The sequence below is a fragment of the Oncorhynchus nerka genome, linkage group LG26, assembly GCF_034236695.1.
Source record: "Oncorhynchus nerka isolate Pitt River linkage group LG26, Oner_Uvic_2.0, whole genome shotgun sequence".
NCBI lineage: Eukaryota > Metazoa > Chordata > Actinopteri > Salmoniformes > Salmonidae > Oncorhynchus > Oncorhynchus nerka.
In genome coordinates this window covers 12,630,602-12,653,459 of record NC_088421.1, presented here as the reverse complement: position 1 = coordinate 12,653,459, position 22,858 = coordinate 12,630,602, and the positions used below count along the sequence as shown (strand labels likewise).

Sequence of the window (22,858 nt, the reverse complement as noted above, 5' to 3'; positions counted from 1 at the left end):
GCTATAATCTTAGTGTTTTGTAAATTGACTACTCGTAAATGTTATCGGCCCTCTGCGTTGTGTTCTTACAAGCTGGCATTCATGAACGAGCAACACGAAGCCACTCCTCTGTTACTGTAAACATATGTCACATGACTGCAGGCGGAAGCAGACTCAAAGTAATATTAGTAACGTTACAAGATGGCTACGCCGTCGGGAGGAGGCGATTCAGGTAAGTGACATAACTATGATAAACACAATCGATACGGAACTGTGGCACTGATATCGTAATTATCGTGAGCCGGAACTTAAAGTATTTGTCACAGTTTAGTTAACTTGTTAAATAATTGAGGTTTGTTACCGGTTGGACCCAGCCGCGTCGAGCTAGCCAGCTGGTTAACTAGCTAACATAACACCCAGCCATCCCATCTCTGAAACATGCCCATACACATAACTAGGTAGTTAAGTTATCTATCTATCTGGGAAAGCTACATTATAGTTAACTTGTTTCTTTTCTCACCAAGCTAGCCTGTAAGCCTGTAACGTTATGTGCTAGTCTGTAATAAACAGTTAATTGGTATATACATATACACCCCAAACATTCTGTTTTGTATTGGATATTCGGTATTGAACCAAGCATGCCATGACATGGAGTATTGTGACGTTTATTTCTGAATCAGAGGAGGATGGAGAACAATCGACACCTTTTGTGTGTTAATCTTAGATCTTTTTGAAGATTGAAATCTGATAAGAAAATGAGAAATATACACAAAAAAACCTATGGATTGTTCTCCATCCTTCCCTGGTTTAGAATATATTTTCATTGTCATGGCATGCTTGGTTCAATAGCTATTGGCGAGAGAACCGAATATCCTATATAAAACAACCTTTACCTTGGTACTGAACCATATACCTACCGGCTCTCTAAAAAGTCTTTTTAACAGTACTTTCCTGGGGATATTTTGTCTCAATGAAGATGAAGGACAAACCACACAGACAATCGGTATAGTAAGTTTAAATGTAATTTTATTCAACATTCTGGCAAGGAACATTTACAAGATTTTGCAGGCATTTGTTTCAAGCTGTTTATACCAATTAATAGTGTATTACAGACTGATTCGTCAGACTAGTATGTGGGTGCTAGCTAGCTGTGTTTAATATGCATGTTAGTGTGTGGGGGTGTATTTAAGATACTCTTTGAAGGGGTAGTGTTTCAGATGTTTTTGGGAAGATGGGCAGGGGGAAGCTGGTTCCACCATTGGGGTGCTAGGGCACAGAAGAGCTTGGACGGGGCTGATTGGGAGCTGCCCTCATGTAGGGCTGGTAGGGGCAGGTGTGGCAGTCCAATGAGTCGTTGTACTTCATTCTTAATGGTTGTAATTCCAGAAACATCATTGGCAACTAACCTATATGTAGTACATCTTGGGCCAGCCCAACTGTTGCTAATGTCAGCTGAGAAGTCTACTTCTGAAAATGAGTCAGCTGGTGTTTTAACTTTCACGTTAATTCATGTCACACTGAACTGGTCATGAGACCCGCATACTTCAGTACCTACTTGTTCAAAAATATATTTTTGTGTCACATTTCAATCATGTTTAGCCCATTACATAATATATTTATGACTCCCCAGTTTCGATATGACAGACACCCATACATTGGCCTTGGCTGACGCTACCTACGTGAGTCAGGAGGACTTCAAGAGTTCAGTGTTAGCCAGACTACCTAGACATAGGCATTGTCTTAAATTGCCTCTACCTGCTGTTGGTTTATGTTCTGGTAGTACTCTCACTACAGTGTTGCTTTGTGTTCTCAGGTAATGGAACTGATCAGGTACTAGAACTGGGAAAAAGATTACTGACAGAGTGAGTATACCTTCTTGTTTACTCCTGAATGTGACCTTTATTCTTTATTCACATTTGTCTGATTTAATCAGGCTGTAATACACTATTTAATTGGTACATATAGCCTGAAACACTGGAGTCCAAATCATAAATGTTCCTTTACAAGCCAGAATGTTGAATAACATTACATTTGAACTTACACTACAGGTTGTCTGTGCGGTTTGTCCTTCAGCCAATTGAAATTTGACCAGGCTTTTACCAGGCTTTTTACTGAGCCGGTAGGTATATGGTTCTGTTGGCTTGTATTTTTGGTGTGTATTTTCAATCTTCTGACGAATGCGACGTAAACACATGTAAATCAAATCAAATCAAATTGATTTATATAGCCCTTCGTACATCAGCTGATATCTCAAAGTGCTGTACAGAAACCCAGCCTAAAACCCCAAACAGCAAACAATGCAGGTGTAAAAGCACGGTGGCTAGGAAAAACTCCCTAGAAAGGCCAAAACCTAGGAAGAAACCTAGAGAGGAACCAGGCTATGTGGGGTGGCCAGTCCTCTTCTGGCTGTGCCGGGTAGAGATTATAACAGAACATGACCAAGATGTTCAAATGTTCATAAATGACCAGCATGGTCGAATAATAATAAGGCAGAACAGTTGAAACTGGAGCAGCAGCACAGTCAGGTGGACTGGGGACAGCAAGGAGTCATCATGTCAGGTAGTCCTGGGGCACGGTCCTAGGGCTCAGGTCCTCCGAGAGAGAGAAAGAAAGAGAGAATTAGAGAGAGCATATGTGGGGTGGCCAGTCCTCTGTACAATATGTACAATATGTAAACAATAGCCAAGCGTCAGCGAACCACAGATCAGACGTTGCTCGCATTCATCTGACCTACCAGCACTCTAAAAAGCCTGTTAAACAATACTTTCCTGTGGATATTTGTCTCAAATTTCGAGCGTCTGAAGGACAAACTGCACAGACAACCTGTAGAGTAAGTTCAAAAAAAAAAAAATTCAACATTCTGGTTGAACATTTTATAAGATTTTGCACTCCAATGTTTCAGGCTGTATATACCAATTAATTTTGTTACACCCTGATTAATCAGACAAGGATCACATATACTAGCTAGGTTGTTTACCGGTGACCCTCTCTTCGCAGTTTCATCTATGAGCGGGTTCGTCGCCATGCTGACAGCAGTACTCAGTTGTCAGTGTTACAGACCCAGTTGGGCGGGAGTGAGCTGTGTGACCCCAACCACAAGAAACTGGCCCAGTGCCTGCAGCAGATTGGAGATGAGCTGGATGGCAATACACAACTCCAAAGGTATCTTAAACCAAGGACTTAGAAAGGGACTCCAGCTCTTTGCTTGAATCGATATTCACTTTGAATTGACCTCTGGAGTTTGCAATACTCAGAGCGTCTCTCTTGTTTTTCCATTCAGTATGATAAATGATACTGCACTCCAGCCCAGCCAGGAGGTTTTTATGAGAGTGGCCTGTGAGATCTTCTCTGATGGGAAGTTCAACTGGGGCAGGGTGGTGGCACTCTTCTACTTTGCCTGTCGGCTGGTCATCAAGGTGAGGGTTGTCAGTGGTTGTGTTTTATTTAGCTCTCCTCTCTCAATCAATCTCTTGCTCTCTTGTCCTCCGTTAGACAAAGGAAACGGGGCTCATCTCAGTCGGAATAGATTCACTGTTTTGAAAACCGCAACGCTTGGAATGGTATTGCATTTTACAAGTTTTGGGATGAGTTGGCTTCTTCATTGTGTAATAAGACAGCATCGTCTTTCTCTCCTCAGGCTCTGTTGACCAAGGTCCCCGACATCATCAGAACAATTATCAGCTGGGCCACAGACTACCTGCGAGATCATGTGATCAACTGGATTAGGGAGCAGGGTGGCTGGGTAAGGAATCAGTAGATGTGCTTTCCCCAAATTGATTTACAGGTTTCATACATGTTTTTTTTTTTATAAATGTGTTTTTCAATTTGTAGTTGTAGTGATGGTTGAAGACAATGGTCTCTTCCTAATTCTTAGGAGGGAATCCGTTCCTACTTTGGCACTCCCACCTGGCAGACCGTGGGGGTGTTCCTCGCTGGAGTTCTTACCACTGTGCTGGTCATCCGCAGGATGTGAGGGGGAGGAGAGCCTGAGAGAAGAAAGGACAAAGAGGGAGGGACATAAGACTGGGAGAACTAGGTAGTAGAGACAGACCTGATGTGAGGGTAAATGGGAAGTGTTTCTGGGGAAGGAAAAGGTGAGGAAAAATAGAGTTGGGAATGGAAAAACAGCTACGTTTGGACCTGATCAACCACTCCTCTTTCCTGCCCTCCATCCATGGCAAAGGATCAAATCAGATTCAAAGTTCTACTTACCTCTGTTCCCTACACCGCTGAAAATGTGAGTGGCTCTTGACCGCACATACAGGAGAAAGAGATGTATAGAGACTCGGCCAGGGCACATCTTTGAATTAATTTATTTTTTATTTCTTACAAACAAACAAGTCGCTGCATGACATTTTGTTGCTTAAGTCTTATGACATGAACTGATGACATTAAATCACCCCCAGGTTAGCCATGCGAATCTCCTATGCTTTCCTGCTGTGCTTTATTTCTGTTGCACTTCTCCCATTGAGTCTCCTTTTTCCTATCTGATCATTCTCTCCAGCCGTCTTCATTGTATCTCTTTGCTAGAGTATGCATTTTGGGGTGTGTCTGTGAGCATCTATGTGTGATCATAGGATCAACATATGTTCCAGGTACGCGTGTGTGTGTGTGTGTGCGCAATTCTACTGCACACACACAGCACTGTCCTCCTCTCACAGATGTTTACCTCTCTCTCTCAGCAGTGTTCAAAGTACTGTATTCTATGGTGGGCTATTTAAAAGTAGACTATACCATAATCCTTCACAATCAAATGCTCTTTTTATACACTTTGTTAATGTGTTAACAAATAAGGGAACTTTTTCTTATTTCTTTTAAGTTGTCAGTGCCTTCGTCCTTTTTTTAATTTCTACAATAAATTGCTTTGATATTGTTCAAATTTTTCACTTTTTCTATAAATCTTTTGTAAAACTCTTGTCCCCTGAAACTATCTTTTTGCAGTGACAGTTTGTTTTAGTAATATGAACCTAAAATAAAAACATTTTATGGATTGTGATCCTTCTTAAGCTGTGACATATTTGGGGAAAGATTGTGGGGTGTGAAAAAGATGATTTTAAAACTATTGCCTGCTTATACACAAATTATCAACTGGAAGCATAAGAGAGTGTCTAATAGTAATGCAGTAGTTGGATTGAATCTTTCCTATTGATCAACAAATGCATATGAAATTCTCCAGAGTAGAGCTTTGATTTCATGACATGATGCCATGTTACTGTAAGGTAAATATCCATTTATTAGAAACCCATGACATTTGTCCCTTTATCCTCTACGGGATCGGTGTCCCTATACCGGGACGATTGTTGCTAATGTGACTAGAATGGACACGTCTTATATGTGCAGAAAGTTTAAATTCTTGTTAATCTAACTGCACTGTCCAATTTACAGCAGCTATTACAGTGAAAAAAATACCATTTATTGTTTGAGTGCACAACAACAACAAACTTATCACACCACTTGGTTTGATACATTCCCCCCTGAAGGTAAATAATGTACTTACATTCAGTAATATTGCTCTGATTTGTCATCCTGAGGGTCCCAGAGATAAAATGTTTTGTTTGATAAAATCTATTTTTATATTCAAATGTAGGAACTGGGCTCTAAAGGTTGAATCCCTGCCGTTAATATTCTCCTACATTAATTTGACATTTCTACAAACTTCAAAGTGTTTCCTTTCAAATGGTGTCAAGAATATGCATATCTTTGCTTCAGGTCCTGAGCAACAGGCAGTTAGATATGGGTTGTCATTTTAGGCCAAAATTGGAAATAAGGGTACGATCCTTAAGAAGATTATGCATAACACACAGTTTGATAAAAAGCAGGATAGACTGAGACCGGCGTACAGGAGTGAGTCTACAGTCCTGAAGCTTGATGAGACTGCTACTGATGAATGGGGGGAGTTGATGGCTCAGTCACGAGTCTCCAGCACCCCCTCCTTGACCCTCCATCTCCAGGCCTGGCTGTAGTCAGGAGCAGGGACACAGCGGAGCAGGAGGCCAGAGTCCTGCACCTCCTCATCATGGGCCACTGGCTCCCGCTCCTGAGTCTCCATGGTGAACACCCTCTCAGAGATCTAGGGGGGAGAGAGACACACAGGTGTAAGATTTATTGTGGTGTAATGAAGGACTGTGTAGTCGCCTGTGAAAAGGACAAGAGCATAAACATGAAAATATGATTGTGCATGACTTGTTGTCAGGGGTCTACCATGATTCCTCACTCACCTGGTCGCTGATCCCCGTGGCAATGTGGCCCACCTTCACCCTACGTTTCTCTCGGATCCGGATGCTTTGCCCATTTACGTCTGTGATGCAGACGTCCACTCCTGAGCCAATCACAGTGCAGAGAAACAGCCAACATGAGTGCACTGCACATGCTTTCTCAGCATGAGTGATATCTCTATGGGAATGAGATCCTATCCAGTGGGAAAAAATATGACATGATCCTCTTATCTAAACATCCTGAGCTGTAGCACCTTCCAGGTTCAGCTAACGATGTCACTCACCCTCAAAGCATCGGGGTGGAGACAGGTGGCTTTGGTGAACCAGCCAGTCCATACTGAGAATCTGTCCGTCCGGTTGGCTGTTGTAGGAGAACACGCCAGAGCTGAGGTCATCACCTGGGCTGATGGACCAACGGCCAGAGTCCTGTAGTCAGGGAGGAGGGAGACAGGGAAAATAGAGGGAGAACCGTGAATGGGTTGATAATGTGACCGAGAGATCCAGATACCAACCCACAGAAACACATTACACACCCTACAGCTGTTCATATTATCTAACATGTCAGGTATGGCAGGTTTGTATGGTGGGTTACCTTTCTGTCCCATAAGTCCCTGTTGGAGTAACAGTCACTGCTGCTCAGGCAGGACAGTAGCTGCTCCTGGGTTTCTGCTGAGTGCAGCTGAGACAGACTGGTCAGGTAGAACTCTGCAGACGAACAGAAGGGGAGCGTTAAGAACAGAGGAGTTGACTTGAGTTGATATAGACACACAAGGATATACATCAAGTAAAATGAACTGAGATACACAGACTGACAGACAGCAAACATGCAGAATGTTGCAACAATCCTTACCTCTCTCCAGTTTGCGCAGTTCAAGCTCAGACACGTTGGAGGTGACGTCGGCCATCTTGGGATTTTGCCATTCATGGAGTTGTGTCAGTAGAGAGCGAGGTGAGTCTGGAGGTGAGGTTGTCTCCTCTGTGTCTGCCTCACTACCTTCCTCCTCCTCATCATTGTTCAGCTCTCTGCTCCCTGGGTTCATGGATTCCAGCAATAGCTTATGGTTCTCCTCAGAGCAGGTGTCTCTGCTGAAGGGAGGCCAGGGCTGGCTAGACTGGCCGGGGCTGTCATCTATCTGTAGGGGCTCCTTATAGGACCCTCTGATGGGGCTGCTGAGTCCTCCCACTAAAGACACACATTAGGGTTGTTAGTCAGTTATAACAAAGTTATAACATCTAAGGACTGATCTAAAGGCAGTAGATTTGTTAGCCAGTATTCAAATGAACATGGTTAACAGCCACAGTTTTTAACATCTAAGCACAGATCTAAAAACAGTGGTGGTGCTACACCCTCACCTTCTCTCAGAGCTCTGGCTGCTCTTCCCTTGAGCTCCGGGGCAGAGGCCCTCTTGGTTGGCTCCTTCTGTAGTCCCACCTTTATGACATCAGCAGTGAAGGGACTACAATCGGGCGGGATCTCCCTCAGAGGCGGTGGTTCATTGGCTATCTGTAACCATAGCCATACGAACAATGAATCCACGACATGAAGATTCAATCCAATTGGAGGCCTAATATTGGCTCCGATTTTTTTTTTTTAAACATCAAAAGTTAAACATAGTTGTCACATGTCAAGTATGAAGACAGGGTGTTGTTGTGTTGAAGGATACCTTGAATAACAGTGGGCGGGAGTAGTATCGTGTCCAGGGCTGGCAGCCATTGAGCATGTGCAGTAACATGCAGCAGCTGCTCCACACGTCTGCTTTGGCTCCGCGGGTTTCCCCTTTCACAATCTCCGGGGCCATGTGTGTCTCTGTCCCCTTCAGATCTGCTTCCACGCACATACACAGAGTATACATTCAGACATGACAACCAGGTCAAACACTTTATTTTTTTGGTGTATCCCTTTTTTTTTTGTCTAGTGTGGTCTTGAGTTCATATTTTGCTACCTCCTTGGGATGCACTTAGGCTCTGTCCACCAATGTCCATTCTCTCCGAGTGTCCAAAGTCACACAGAAAAGTGTCCCTCCCATCCTCTGACAGCAACACATTGTCCGCTGCAACACACACACACGCACACGTACACACACACACAGGAAGGCATGTTAATCTATGGCTATATACTGGATTTGGTTATTGTTGTTCTATAATCCTGGGATGAGACAGCCATATTTAGCAGCGCTGTAGCTATGCAGATGGGGCAAGGTTCTGGTAACCAGGGGGAAAAGAGAGTCAAATCCAAGTCATGTTGGCTATTAAGAAACAGCTGTTGGGGAAGGAATGAATCTGGGGCTTATAGCATAATAGACAGGCAGCAGGTGACTTGGCAAAACCTCCCTGTTGTATCTGTGCCTGTGGTGTAGCTTATCTGACACCAGGTGGCATCTGAGCACTGAGCCATGTGGTTCCAACTGTCTATCCTTTGCTCTGTCGCTCTCTCTCTTCCTCGAGTTCTGTCTCTCCCTCTCTCTGGCTGGCGAGCGCTTGCGCCCTCTAAAGAGCAGCGGTGAGTCACGCTGTGGGAAATTCCCGGCTTGGCGCGTTCTCAGCCTGTGGTGCTCTGGTTTCACAACACAGGTGCTGGAGATCAAGACACGATCTGCGACTCTTGTGTTCCACATAACAACTGCAAAAACAGCCGAGAAAGAACTTACTCTCACCAAGGCAAAATATGAAACAAAATATGAATAGCCTGAACGTCTGCTTCTCTATTTCTCTTTACATGTGTCAACTGTCAAGACACAAGTCTTTTAATTACTGTTTTAATAGCTGCCATAATCAAACACTGTAATCAAACACCGCAATCAAACAATGCAATCAAACACCGTAATCAAACACTGTAATCAAACCTAGTTTGAAAATGCCTAGTGTCATCACCATAGTCAGTCTACATGCCCAGACATTTAGTTACTGTGTGTTTTATGAACCTTCTGGTGTATTTTTGTTCCTAAGTCAGTCATTTTTCATTATCTCATGTCTCGGCCTACCCTTTATGTCCAGATGCAGCACTCGTCTCTTCAGCAGGTGTTCCAGCGCCCCCAGGACCTGACAGTGGTAGTGTAGGGCCAGGTCCTCAGGTAGCCGACCCCTCTCTTTAATAAGCTGACCCACAGAACCTAGAAGCAGATAATAGAGAAGAGGGCAGGAGGGGTCAATGGGTGATGGAAAATCACCTCAAAATCATAGTGGTGATCTGAGGCATTCTTCGAGAAACTCTTAAAAGAGGCGTCTAGTAGTGATGCCCTGGTTGACTCATAAACCGGACGCACTTAGGGTCAATAAATATTCTGTGGATGAAGGGAGGGTGGGTGGCGTGTTGAATAAATGGAAAACAATACCTTTAAAAATCCATAAATGTGTCATTCCTGTGCAATTTATATCTATAGGCTACACTGAGGATGTTCTTTAATTATTTTAGGCTACCTGGCATTAGTGCATAAACCTAGGGTTCTAACTGTACTAACGCCAAATAGCCTACATGCCAATAACCACATGCTTTTGGGAACGGGCAAAAAAGGTTTACGTCGGCCTCCCGAGTGGTACAGCGGTCTAAGACACTGCATCGTAGTGCTAGCTGTGTCACAAGAGATTCTGAGTTCTAGTCCAGGCTCTGTAGGAGCCGGCCGCGACCGGGAGACCCATGGGGCGACGGACAATTGGCCCAAGGTCGTCTGGGTTAGGGGAGGGCTTGGCTGGCAGGGATGTCCTTGTCCCATCGCACACTAGCGACTCCTGTGGCGGGCCGGGCGCAGTGCACACTGTCGCCAGGTGTACGGTGTTGGTGCGGCTGGCTTCCAGGGTTGGGTATTGTGGGCATTGTGTCAAGAAGCAGTGCAGCTTGGTTGGGTTGGGTTGTGTTTCCGAGGACGCACGGCTCTCGACCTTCGCCTCTCCCAAGTCCGTACGGGAATCGTAGCAATGAGACAAGACTGTAACTACCAATTGGATACCACGAAATAGGGGAGAAAAAAGGGGTAATTTGTAAAAAATAATAATAATAATTTTAAGGTTACGTCAATCCACGGAGGCAAAAAGGAGTTTAATTCAACATGAGAAACGCTTTGAAATGTTGAATATAAAGGGAAAGGAGGGCCAGAAAAGTAATGTTGGGAAAATATTTGGTGAAGTGGGAAATGTGTGATGATTGTGAGGCGCTATACAAATTCAACAGTCACAAGACGGGGACTTCAAATAGGGAAGTTCAAGGGAACTGTAGCCTATTGTTCAGATGGGTTAAATGGAAACTGAAATCTGGACACTGACTGTAGGTCTATAACTCCACATAGCCTTAATATTAACTCAAAATTAAGGATTTCTTGCAGTAACATGATACACCAAATGTAGGCAAAATTCTGACTCAGGAACAAGTGAAATGTGATTTCTTTCTATCAGCATCTTGAGAGAATGCAAATGCTCAGTTAGTACCTCTACAGATGGTATCTATCTTTATCAGCATCATAAAAGCTGATAGAATTTCAACCACATAAAATATTCCCCCTTTAATTATTCTTTGGTCCCTAAACGTCTTTGCTCCATGAAAGAAGATGACAGAGAAAAACTCTACCGATGTCAACTAGATTAAAGCATTCATTCTATTGATTTATGACAATCTGGTGAGCAGGGGTTAATATAGTCTTTGAGGGCAACATAAAATGACAGAAGAAAAGCTGCATCTATTTAATTATAGACAAGTTGACTAACAAATAGTCAACCAAAATGTTAGAAATTATAAGCAGAAACATATCTAAAATCAGGAGAAAATCTGCACCCCCTGTCAAAAAATAATTCCACTGTCTTTTGACTATAGCCTACAGCATTTTTCTATGTTAGCGGGTTAGGGTCGGGCCTCAGATTGTCACCTTATCACATATAGTCTGGCGGTTGCGGATGGGTTATTAGAAATTGTGGGTGGGTGCAGGTGAACAAAAAGCTTGCCCGCACATAACTAGCATCCAGGTCACTGCCTGAGATCGAGGTACAGTATAGTGTATAGCTCACCAGCTTTGAGGTCCATGAAGAGGACGACGTAGGGCCCCTCTCTGATCACTCCGAAGAGTTCCACCACACGAGGAGACTTCAGGGCACTCCACGTACCCACTTCCTCACTACTAAAACTCTTCAGGAGAATCTGGGAGGAAGGAGAGGGACGAGAGTTCAATAGTTATCAATAGTGAGAGATAACACACAGATAATGTACACAGAGAGTGTACACAGAGAGTGTAAGTGCTGTTGTACCTTTTTAGCGCAAAATCTGAAGTGTGTTCTGTTGTCTTGCACACTGTGCACTTCCCCGTATGACCCTGTGTTGATAGACTTGCAGAGGCTGTAGTCCTTCCCCTCCCTGTACTCATAATTCACAGGCTGAATATTCTAATAGGAAATAAGAGGGAACAATTGGCTGAGTGAATAAGGAGGAATCAGAAAAAGACACAAGTAAACAACTGCATTTAATCGACAACTATTGCAGTCTGGATAGTTACCTCATTGAAGATCAGGCCCTCGTTTGTGTCAGTCTCTGAGACTTCTCCCTCCTTCTCCCAGACATGCCTTTCCACGTCTTTGCAGAAGGGACCTGCGTAGCATTGGTCCTCCTGACTGACACTGCCCCTGAGCCCTGCTAGGGCCAACGAACAGTCTCCCACACTGCTGAGAGGAGAGTCCGAGTCACTCTCCTGCCCATAGGTGGAGAGGTTGCAGGAGGGGCTAAACACCTGGGGGCCCCAGCATGGATGGGAATGGCTGGGGCCCCTGTTGCAGTCCTGGAGTGGGTAAGGGGGGCGTCTTGTGTCATGCGCCTCTAAACTCGGGATACTGCTACTGTATGAAGTGCTGATGTTACTTAATGGCTCTGAAGCGTCCTCCTAAAGGGGAGAAAGACAAACCAACCACCCGGTGATTAAAGGTGACTGTCTGCCAGGAAAGAACTTTCACCTTCAGGTGATGATACTGACACTGACAACTATCTATGTGGGTGAGGCTTCAAGACTAGTATGGACACCTGAAAGGAAGCTTTGTCAGACAGTCAAGAGTTCTCTGAATCACTTCCTCCCGGTTGGAAGGCTAATGTTTGTGTTAGGATGTTTGCTGATAGAAGCTCAAACACTATATGAGACCGTCTACGGTTCATACTACAGACTATGAATCATAAGAAAGGCACTTCAAGTTCAACTAGAGTTCAACGTCATCCATTTTGTGTCTGACAGTAGGATGTTACAGGGAGAGTGTTCATCTTACCTGGGTCTGGATCAGTTGAGGAGAACTGCCAGTCTGGGTCTCCTGCTCAGGGACACCAGAAGGTACTCTACGTCTCTGTCTCTGCTTCCCTGTCTCCCTCTGCTCCTCTTTCTTCTCCTTCCTCTTCTGTTTCTTCCTTGGCTTCTTCTTGGGGGAGCAGTGGGCCGGGGAGCCTGGTTGGTCCTGGTTGGAGGCTGCGGTGGAACACGCCACATTGTTGTGCTCTGATGAGTCCCTGTGGAAGACAACAGCAATGCCTGTGTGAATGCAGTACTGTCACGAAAACCCAAAACTGTAAGAAGACATTGGTTTAACCAATGCTTTGTAGCTAAAGAAGAAAACCAAAGATTGAGATAGTTGGAAGGAGAGATAATGGAGTGTGTTATGGAGGGATACGTGAGGTCATACCGGTTGATTAAGCAGTTGGGGGACCCGACATAGGAGCGTTCGGAGCAGGAAGGGCTGAACTGCTGGGAGTCTTGGGTTTCACCTGGGGAAGCACAGACAGCAGGTGTTAGCTTGGTGCCATTCTCTCTCTCTCTGTAATTAATCCTATCAAAACTAGTATCGCCCGTCCTTAGTATACTCACATTCAGCCTGGGCTATGAACGAGTTCTTCTGATAGTTCAGTGGACCTGCTTCACCCACTTGTTCTGCTGTGCCCTGCGTTAGGACTTGAATTAGTCTGGGTTTTAAACAAGCCATGAAGTCCCCTTCGCTCTCCTTCCCCTCCTCGTCACTCGTCCTGTCTTCTGGGCTGGGGAGGCTTGGGTAAGACCCCTTCAGCTCTATTTGGGGTGACCCTGAGAATGGTCTGGTCGAGTTAAAGATCCTTTGATTCACCGCCATTCTCACCTGCTGGAAAAGGAAACAGAAAATTATGTCAATTCAGAATAAAACATGGTTTTATCCTGTTTACTGACTTCGCTGTTGGCTGGACTATTCAAAACGGTCCGTCCTTGAACAGCTCAGTGTACAGCACTTCATTTGAAGCACATCTCCACAACAACCAACTTGCTGATCTAAGCGATCCTCACACCTGTCCATTAGCAGAGAGCGGAGCAGAGCTTGTGACTGCTGGGACAGCGACTGGGTAATCAAAAACCCCAGTATAGCTTGTTAACTTCTGGAAAGAGCCTCCCTCATGTCAATTGAACTTCGCACCTGCTAAGAATGGAATAATGTCCGGCTTTGTGTGGCAGTGAAACAAGTCAATCTAGTAATTTTTTATCTCTGCCTTGTATTGTTTATCTCTGCCTTGTAAATATTTTTTGTACTTTTTAACTCTGCATTGTTGGGAATGGGCTCGTAAGTAAGTATTTCCCGGTAAAGACCACACCTGTTGTATTCGGTGCATGTGACCAATAAAATTTGATTTGAAACATATACATTTCTCAACATGGAGGAAGTGTATGCTTGACACAGAAACTTGATCGCAACTCCTTCTCTGCTGAAACTTCACGTTTTGCGGTGAGCGAATGAAACAGGAAACTCGATCACGGCCTTGTTTTGACAGTTACAACTGTGTAGTTAACACCAGGAAGTAGTTGTGTTGTAAAGACTGCTACATGGCATGCTCAAGGAACAGAACTGCCTCAGTTCCACAGAATATAATGTGTGTGTGTGTGTCTGTGTGTGCATCAAGCATGGAGTATGTATTTCAAATGAAAACCCCTCTGATCTGAGCATGTTTAATTCAGTAGAGAAAGGCCAGAAAGGCTTTGGACCTAGGCCCGCTTAGTGAGCACTGTAAGCGGAGAGCTGTAGAGCTAGGGTTGCTGCATGTTGCATCAGTGTGCCAGCACTTCACAGGAGTTTATCTTTCCCCCTCACTTTTGATCTTCCCTTAGACAGGTGCCCGGTTCCCTTTATGACACGCCAAGCTCAGGTTGACTGCCAGGGTAAATGCTATGTAAATGTTTATACCCGGATATGCAAATCTTGTTTGAAATCTCTTAGAACCTGTATAGCATTCAAATAAAACACTCCACACACTGTTCAGTGAATTTTCCTCCACTTTCCTGTCAATCTCTCATTCCCCTCCTCCACACACACTTTGTCTAACCCAGACTCTGATCAGGCACACCAGCTTTGTCATTCACTGATCATGACTTCCTGCTAAAGCAAGAGCTCCGCACACGTACCCCTCCTCCAAAACACAGCACCACACCCCAACTGAAATCAAGTGGGGCGGAAGTAAGAACAGGCCCTTTGACAAAGAACTGGACAGAAAAATAGACGCTGAGGAAGGAAACATAGACCTACCAACAGAGGCAGGTCCGAATTGCAGGTCTGCAGTCTCTTCTGGTTATCCGTTTTTCACTAAACTAAACTGAAGTCAAATATTCTGCTAGTAAATACCCCTATCCTTCCAAATGATAACTCACGCTCTGTAATATAGGTCTCTTTCGACTCTCTCTCTCTCTACTTCACTCTGTAATCTTGCTGTGTATCTCAGTTGCTTGGTGTCGCTTGATCCCACTGGCCTACTGCCAACCGGGGTAGGAGCTGTGATTGGTTGATGGTGATTTACGGGAAATCCATCTCACTTCCCCACATCCCCCCTCCCTCTTTTCTCTGCAGCAGCAGGGCTGTCTTGCTCTTTCTGCGCTCTCTCTTTCTCTCACTTATGCTCAGTGTCTTTCTGTCCCATTTTCACTCTCCCTAAATAATGGGAAAATTAGAGCACATTATTAAAAAGTGCACCCAACAGTGTCCAAATCTAACCTGTCTAACTCTTTAAATGTTCATTTGGGACCCAAAACAACAAACCCTGATGATCTAATTCCCCAAAGCAAGGGGCCACGTGTTAGTTATGTACTAGACTATGTTATACTCTTTGGCCACACTTTAAGCCTCTCATTGTGCTGCGTTGGGGCTGCAGAAAGGGGTCAGGGTTCAGGGATATGCTCTTAAAACACACTCACGGTCTAATATCAAGCAAACGATGATGCATGAATAAGCGACTTGATCCCATCAGGCCAGAGTAGTCGCATCAATCATGTCCACAGGAACACCCTAGTTATGTTCTGCATATAGCCAAAGTTACAGTGGGGCAAAAATGTATTTAGTCAGCCACCAATTGTGCAAGTTCTCCCACTTAAAAAGATGAGAGGCCTGTAATTTTCATCATAGGTACACTTCAACTATGACAGACAAAATGAGAAAAAAAATCCAGAAAATCACATTGTAGGATTTTGAATGATTTTTTTGCAAATTATGGTGGAAAATAGGTATTTGGTCAATAACAAAAGTTTATCTCAATACTTTGTTATATACCCTTTGTTGGCAATGACAGAGGTTAAACGTTTTCTGTAAGTCTTCACAAGGTTTTCACACACTGTTGCTGGTATTTTGGCCCATTCCTCCATGCAGATCTCCTCTAGAATAGTAATGTTTTGGGGCTGTTGCTGGGCAACACAGACTTTCAACTCCCTCCAAAGATTTTCTATGGGGTTGAAATCTGGAGACTGGCTAGGCCACTTCAGGACCTTGAAATGCTTCTTACGAAGCCTCTCCTTTGTTGCCCGGGCGGTGTGTTTGGGATCATAGTCATGCTGAAAGACCCAGCCACGTTTCATCTTCAATGCCCTTGCTGATGGAAGGAGGTTTTCACTCAAAATCTCACGATACATGGCCCCATTCATTCTTTCCTTTACACGGATCAGTCGTCCTGGACCCTTTTCAGAAAAACAGCCCCAAAGCATGATGTTTCCACCCCCATGCTTCACAGTAGGTATGGTGTTCTTTGGATGCAACTCAGCATTCTTTGTCCTCCAAACACGACGAGTTGAGTTTTTACCAAAAAGTTATATTTTGGTTTCATCTGACCATATGACATTCTCCCAATCTTCTTCTGGATCATCCAAATGCTCTCTAGCAAACTTCAGACGGGCTTGGACATGTACTGGCTTAAGCAGGGGGACACGTCTGGCACAGCAGGATTTGAGTCCCTGGCGGCGTAGTGTGTTACTGATGGTAGGCTTTGTTACTTTGGTCCCAGCTCTCTGCAGGTCATTCACTAGGTCCCCATGTGGTACTGGGATTTCTGCTCACCGTTCTTTTCTTGTGATCATTTTGACCCCACGGGGTGAGCTCTTGCGTGGAGCCCCAGATCGAGGGAGATTATCAGTGGTCTTGTATATCTTCCATTTCCTAATAAATACTCCCACAGTTGATTTCTTCAAACCAAGCTGCTTACCTATTGCAGATTCAGTCTTCCCAGCCTGGTGCAGGGCTACAATTTTGTTTCTGGTGTCCTTTGACAGCTCTTTGGTCTTGGCCATAGTGGAGTTTGGAGTGTGACTGTTTGAGGTTGTGGACAGGTGTCTTTTATACTGATAACAAGTACAAACAGGTGACATTAATACAGGTAACAAGTGGAGGACAGAGGAGCCTCTTAAAGAAGAAGTTACAGGTCTGTGAGAGCCAGAAATCTTGCTTGTTTGTAGGTGACCAAATACTAATTTTCCACCATAATTTGCAAATAAATTCATCAAAAATTCTACAATGTGATTTTCTGATTTTTCTTCTTCTCATTTTGTCTGTCATAGTTTAAGTGTACCTATGATGAAAATTACAGGCCTCTCTCATCTTTTTAAGTGGGAGAACTTGCACAATTGGTGGTTGACTAAATACTTTTTTGCCCCACTGTATGTGCACCCATAAATCAATGATGCTGCTATCAAATCCCCTCTGTTGTATAATCTATAATTTTTAGTTATGGGTGTTGAACTCCAGACCTTTAGCCCCTGCTGTTTTCCCTTGTTATAATCATTTTAATAAATAAAACAACATCAGATTGACTCGTGAGGATTACATGTGAGAATTGTGAGGTTTTAACTCATAGCAGGGAAAAGGTCGGCCACCTTTTTGAGTTTGGGAAAACCTCACTTCCTTTTTCGGTTTCCTCTTTTTTTGAGAGGAACAACACATTACTCAGAACAGAGTCACTAAAGGGCAAGGAAACTCAGGGACCACATTTGGACATGTCAAACAGCCAACTCTTGTATCAAATCATAGCAGTGAGTGACAGCTTAAAGCATGTAGCCTACAGTATATGAACTTATCATCACCCTTGACTCTTGCTTTATTTTACTTGTGATCGCTTAAACAGAGGTGATCATTTTCTATCCTGGGATTAGCCTACATCCTCTGGCCTTGATGGGTCACTCACAAGTCATTTGCCCTCTTAAAAACCTCTTGAAGAGGTTAAACTATGAGAACTACAGGCTAATGATAGGTTGTAGAGCTGCACTCCACAGCCCAGAAAACCACTCTGACCAAAGGGACCAGTCATTGTGATATATAAACTAAGTCCTCCCCTAGCTGTACTCAGTATTTGGTCAACTGTGCAGATTCAGTTTTTTGTTTCTCTATGTTGTGTTATTACAGCAATGTAACAACTTTGTTATAACAATGTAGGCCCCTGTCTATCTGTCAATGTGACAAATGTAACTGTGTTTGAGGACCTCTCGACTCCCTATCAAAAACACATGCATGAAAAACACGAGCATGATACTCAGTGAGCAGAGGGGTGGGGGACAGTTGGAATCTTGGTGGAGGAGTGAGAGAATGTGGGGGCAGAAAGGACAAGAAGGGGAGGAGGGGTGGAAAGGGGATCCAAAAATGGCAGCTATATTTTGGGGGAGTGAATGTAGACTGTAGAGGATACAACAAAGAAAGGAACAAATAGAGGAATGGCTGCAGATGGAACTGCTGAAAAGATTCAGGATGGATACACACAGACACACAATGACCACTGACTCATATACGCCCACTCAGATTAGCAGAATACCAGAGGCTTGAGTAAGAACAGCCGAGGGCTCCATCTCCTGCAGGACCTGGATAATTTAACACACCAGTACGCCTCCGCCATTCCTGGATACCTGCCAGTACTTCTGGGCCCCCCAGTCCCTCACAGAGCACTGTTAAGAGGCATTCATTCATGGGAAACTCAAGAAACTCATGGGAATCCAAAATGAATGTCTCAATGAGTGAATAAGGCTGGGTATCAGAGGGGGTGAAGGCCTCTGTGCATAGAAACACATCCTTCACACGCCAGAAAGACAACACCTATTTATTCTGGTTCTGTCACGTCCTCACCATAGAAAACCTGTATTTTCTATGGTAGAGTAGGTCAGGGCGTGACTAGGTTAAAAAAAAAAATCTAGTTTATATTTTCTGTGGGGTTCTAGGTTTGATTTTCTATGTTGGTGATTTGTATAATCCCCAATTAGAGGCAGCTGGTTATCGTTGTCTCTAATTGGGGATCATACTTAAGTAGCATTTTTGTCGCCTGTGGGTTATGGGATATTGTTTATGTTTAGTTGCCTGTTAGCACTGAATTGTCGTCACGGTTCGTTTATTGTTTTGTATTTGCTTAAGTTTATTCATTAAAATATGTGGAACTCTATGTACGCTGCGCCTTGGTCCGACCATCATTATTTCGAACAACGTGACAGGTGCTAATAATGCATCAGACATAGAGAATTCCTAATGAGACACTTCAGTCATCACCTTTGTGCACAAATCATTAATTTCGTTATTCAAATAATTGTAGTTGAGGCTGAATGTTTTCCATCACTCACAGCCGAAGATATTAAAATGTTATATTCATCCAATGTCTGCCATGTTTTTGGATGACGTGATGACGTCATGGCTGCTCCCTGTGCGTAGGAGATGTTGGCTGTATAAATCGGATGCAACCGAGGTATACATGGTCCATGAATCGGCGTATGTGAACATGAGTAGATCTACCTTGAAAACAACGGTTGGACATCTTGGATGCGGTCTCCAGTTCTTATTATATCTCAGTGGCTGCCAGCTAGCTACTACTAGCAAGGAAAGTCACAAAATGAAAAAACGTTGCTATCGCCCCCTTGTGAATGAGAGTGGGCCCGGCAAGGAAATCATATTACAAAAATATTTTCCCTACTCCAAAAATCCCACTCCACCCACGAAGATCAATGGAGTGAAGCTTGGTAGATAACTAGCTACTATGTCAGCTATCCAAATGCACAACCTCAGAGCATTTAGCACATTTTTAGACAGTTAACTTAATAGTTATATCTAGCTGCAAACATTTAGTTGTGAATTCAATACTGTAACTATGCTATTGTGTATGCTGCACAACAGTGAGTGACTCAAAAGGCAACATGTGACGGGACTACCAGTGAGCTTCATAATGTAAAATAATGTGAGAGGTGAAATGAAGAACGCGATCTGCTTTATTGCCTGGAGAATTGCACAAGTTGACTGCAGGTGTTTATAAAAGTAGAATCAGCGATATAACATACGTATATGCAGAAAGTAAACAGCATAGTGGATTCATTTCAACAACAACTAAAAGCGTTAAAGCGCGAGACTCAATTTCTCTGCTGTATTGGTATATACGGTATACTGCCAAAGCCTATATATTGCATACTGGAAGAGTGACAGCAGACCCTGTACAGACAACTGGTAGAGGGTTGATAGGCCAAATTGGCTTATCAAATTCTGCAACTACTAGACTAAATTAAACTGCTAGCATGAAAAACCCAAGTTTTGAGGGAGCGTGCAATTCTGACTGCAGCACTGTCAACCAGAGCTGTTGCCAGATAATTGAATGTTCATTTCTCTACCATAAGCTGCCTCCAACATCATTTTAGAGAATTTGGCAGAATGTCCAACTGGCCTCATAACCGCAGACCACGTGTATGGCGTCGTGTGGGCGAGTAGTTTGCTGATGTCAACGTTGTGAACAGATTGACAAATGGTGGCGTTATGGGCAGGCATAAACTACGGACAAAGAACACAATTGCATTTTATCTATGGCAATTTGAATGCGCAGAGATACCGTGTGGCGGTCCTGAGGACAACTGTCGTGCCATTCATTCGCCGCCATCACCTCATGTTTCAGCATGATAATGCACAGCCCAATGTCACAAGGATCTGTACACAATTCCTGGAAGATGAAAATGTCCCAGTTCTTCCATGGCCTGAATACTCAGCAGACATGTCACCCATTGAGCATGTTTGGGATGCTCTGGATCGACGTGTACGACAGCGTGTTCCAGTTCTGGACAATATCCAGCAACTTCGCACAGCCATTGAAGAGGAGTGAGACAACATTCCACAGCCCACAATCAGCAGCCTGATCAACTCTATGTGAAGGAGATGTGTCGTGCTGCATGAGGCAAATGGTGGTCACACCAGACACTGACTGGTTTTGTGTTCCAAACCCCTACTTATGACCAACTGATACAGATCTGTATTCCCAGTCATGTGAAATCCATAGATTAGTGCCTAAGGAATTTATTTCAATTGACTATTTCCTTATATAAACTGCAACTCAGTAAAATCTTTGAAATTGTTGCATGTTGCGTTTATATTTTTGTTCAGTATACAATTCCGATGCTGTGTTTTAAAGTTTAAAAAAGTCAACAATCATGACTTTCCAACCGGTTTTCAAAACATATGTTGATATGTTAAAAATGCTAAAAATTGATGTAATAAATGTATCACTAGCCACTTTAATCAATGCCACTTAATATAATGTTTACATACCCTACATTACTCATCTCATATGTATATACTGTACTCTATACCATCCACTGCATCTTGCCTATGCCGTTCTATACCATCACTCATTCATATATTTTTTTATGTACACATTCTTATTCATTCTTTTACACTTGTGTGTATAAGGTAATTGTTGTGAAATTGTTAGGTTAGATTACTCGTTGGATATTACTGCATGATCGGAACTAGAAGCACAAGCATTTCGCTACATTCGCATTAACATCTCCTAACCATGTGTTTGTGAAAAAATACAATTTGATTTGCCCGTTGTCTTTCATATCAGCGAGAAAGAATCCTTCAAATAAAAAAAATATACACTTTACTGTAGCGTTTTGCACAGATCCACAAGCTGTGCAAGCCTCCATCCAGTTGAGGAACTACACTTCCTCCCCAGTTACACTTACACACGTGTTCGGATCGCATTAGATAGCTAATTAGCCCAGGTGGCCACCTATGTCTTCCATAAACAAGCGATGTATATTGGAGATATATTTGGGCGTGTGGGAACACTAACCCAATAAAGGTGCGTAGTAATTTAAACTTTTGTTTTATGAGAACAAAAGGTTATTTCTCTCTGATCTGCAAGACACGTTCCTTATGTTTCCAAAAAACGTTCTGCAAGCGATACGTGTTCATGTTTGCAGCACGCGTTGGCTCCTCTTAACAAAGCACCCGGGTCAGAAGATACTATCGTCAACAGGCCGTGTACTGTACTGTAATATATGGCAATATCTACTGTAATAGCCTATGTGGAAACTTCGTGCATAACATCTACCTGGGTCATTTGTTATCTTAAATGTAACAACTAAGAAGTTCTTAAGTAATTAACGTTAAGTCGTTAAATAAAAAATTATCATTATGCTATGGTCGAGAAAAAATGTTGACGCGACTTCACTTCACCTCCTTTTCCTCCGCCATTTCAAATGTACTTCAACCCATTTGCTAAGAAAGTTATTAATCTTGTGGACATATTCAATTCTAATATATTTATAGTTCATATTGACTTACCTTTGTTCAGGTCTGTTGTTTTTGCAATTGATAAAAGGCGTCGGCTGTTTTCAGCATCTACACAGTTCGCTAAAAATGTCTAACGTTGAAAATTGCGTCATCGGAGGGGTGTAGATCTGAAAATCGAAAGTACATGATCGTTTTCGAAGTTAGGTTTGAATGTAGGATGTGTGTGGTTCTTGTGTACAATTACTTTAGTAAACATCAAAAATCTGAATTGGGCTGCTTGTCTAAACGCAGTCTAAATATTTTCACAATGTAGGCACAACTTTTCTCAATTTAGTTATATCGAACCTGAAAGTAACCAAAAAAAGGTTAAACAAATCAAAATATAATTTATATTTTATATTCTTCAAAGTAGCCACCCTTTGCCTTGATGACAGCTTTGCACACTCTTGGCATTCTTTCAACCAGCTTCAGGAGGTAGTCACCTGGAATGCATTTCAATTAATAGGTGTGCCTTGTTAAAAGTAAAATATGTTAGTTATTTCTTTCCTTCTTATTGCATTTGAGCCAATCAGTTGTGTTGTGCCAAGGTAGGGGTGGTATACAGAAGATAGCCCTATTTGGTAAAATACCAAGTCCATAGTATGGCAAGAACATCTCAAATAATCACAGAGAAACGACAGTCCATCATTACGTTAAGACATGAAGGTCAGTCAATGCAGAACATTTCAAGAACTTTGAAAGTTTCTTTAAGTGCAGTTGCAAAAACCATTAAGCACTATGATGAAACTGGCTTTCATGAGAACCACCACAGGAAATGAAGACTAAGTTCAAGGATAAGGATAAGTTCATTAGAGTTGCCAGCCTCAGAAATTGCAGCCCAAATAAATGCTTCACAGAGTTCAAGTAACAGACACAAC

The 22,858-nt window shown here is 43.2% G+C and overlaps 2 protein-coding genes across 12 annotated transcripts; one reads left to right on the top strand and one right to left on the bottom strand.

Moving 5' to 3' along the window:
• Positions 1–116: 116 nt before the first annotated feature.
• LOC115110306 (apoptosis regulator BAX-like) lies at positions 117–3,952 on the top strand. 2 transcript variants are annotated; one of them, XM_029635844.2, is made up of 7 exons: positions 117–211; positions 912–982; positions 1,793–1,841; positions 2,977–3,141; positions 3,260–3,395; positions 3,617–3,721; positions 3,854–3,952. In XM_029635844.2, exons 1-7 carry the CDS (start codon positions 132–134, stop codon positions 3,950–3,952), a joined length of 705 nt encoding a protein of 234 aa, XP_029491704.1. In that variant the 5' UTR covers positions 117–131. The 2 variants fall into 2 exon arrangements, with proteins under 2 accessions (XP_029491704.1, XP_029491706.1); XM_029635846.2 differs by lacking the exon at positions 912–982 and having other exon boundaries at positions 127–211.
• Positions 2,184–22,099, bottom strand: LOC115110305 (mitogen-activated protein kinase kinase kinase 14-like). Of its 10 annotated transcripts, none has more exons than XR_003860617.2 (18): positions 14,688–14,892; positions 13,013–13,280; positions 12,831–12,912; positions 12,423–12,657; positions 11,669–12,049; positions 11,424–11,558; positions 11,187–11,316; positions 9,176–9,304; positions 8,138–8,245; positions 7,859–8,019; positions 7,548–7,698; positions 7,045–7,377; positions 6,787–6,899; positions 6,479–6,620; positions 6,198–6,298; positions 5,820–6,049; positions 2,957–3,965; positions 2,184–2,802 (listed from the first exon to the last, which is right to left on the bottom strand). XR_003860617.2 is itself a non-coding variant. In XM_029635840.2 (16 exons), the coding sequence occupies exons 2-16, from the start codon at positions 13,269–13,271 to the stop codon at positions 5,885–5,887; spliced, it is 2,625 nt and encodes an 874-aa protein (XP_029491700.1). In that variant the 5' UTR covers positions 13,272–13,280; positions 21,993–22,099; the 3' UTR covers positions 4,277–5,884. The 10 variants fall into 10 exon arrangements, 3 of the variants coding, with proteins under 3 accessions (XP_029491700.1, XP_029491699.1, XP_029491701.1); XR_003860619.2 differs by having other exon boundaries at positions 3,872–3,965; XR_010461184.1 differs by having other exon boundaries at positions 2,184–2,571; positions 3,872–3,965.
• Between the last annotated feature and the right edge of the window lie 759 nt (positions 22,100–22,858).

Coding starts and splice junctions, on each gene's coding strand:
- LOC115110305 (XM_029635840.2), bottom strand. CDS start 13,271: ATGGCGGTGAATCAAAGGATCTTTAACTCGACCAGACCATTCTCAGGG. Junction 12,658..12,830: donor CCCAACTGCTTAATCAACCG/GTATGACCTCAC, acceptor TGTCTTCCACAG/GGACTCATCAGAGCACAACA. Junction 11,317..11,423: donor TCAGATTTTGCGCTAAAAAG/GTACAACAGCAC, acceptor CCTTCCTCCCAG/ATTCTCCTGAAGAGTTTTAG.
- LOC115110306 (XM_029635844.2), top strand. CDS start 132: ATGACTGCAGGCGGAAGCAGACTCAAAGTAATATTAGTAACGTTACAA. Junction 1,842..2,976: donor GGAAAAAGATTACTGACAGA/GTGAGTATACCT, acceptor CTCTCTTCGCAG/TTTCATCTATGAGCGGGTTC. Junction 3,722..3,853: donor TTAGGGAGCAGGGTGGCTGG/GTAAGGAATCAG, acceptor CCTAATTCTTAG/GAGGGAATCCGTTCCTACTT.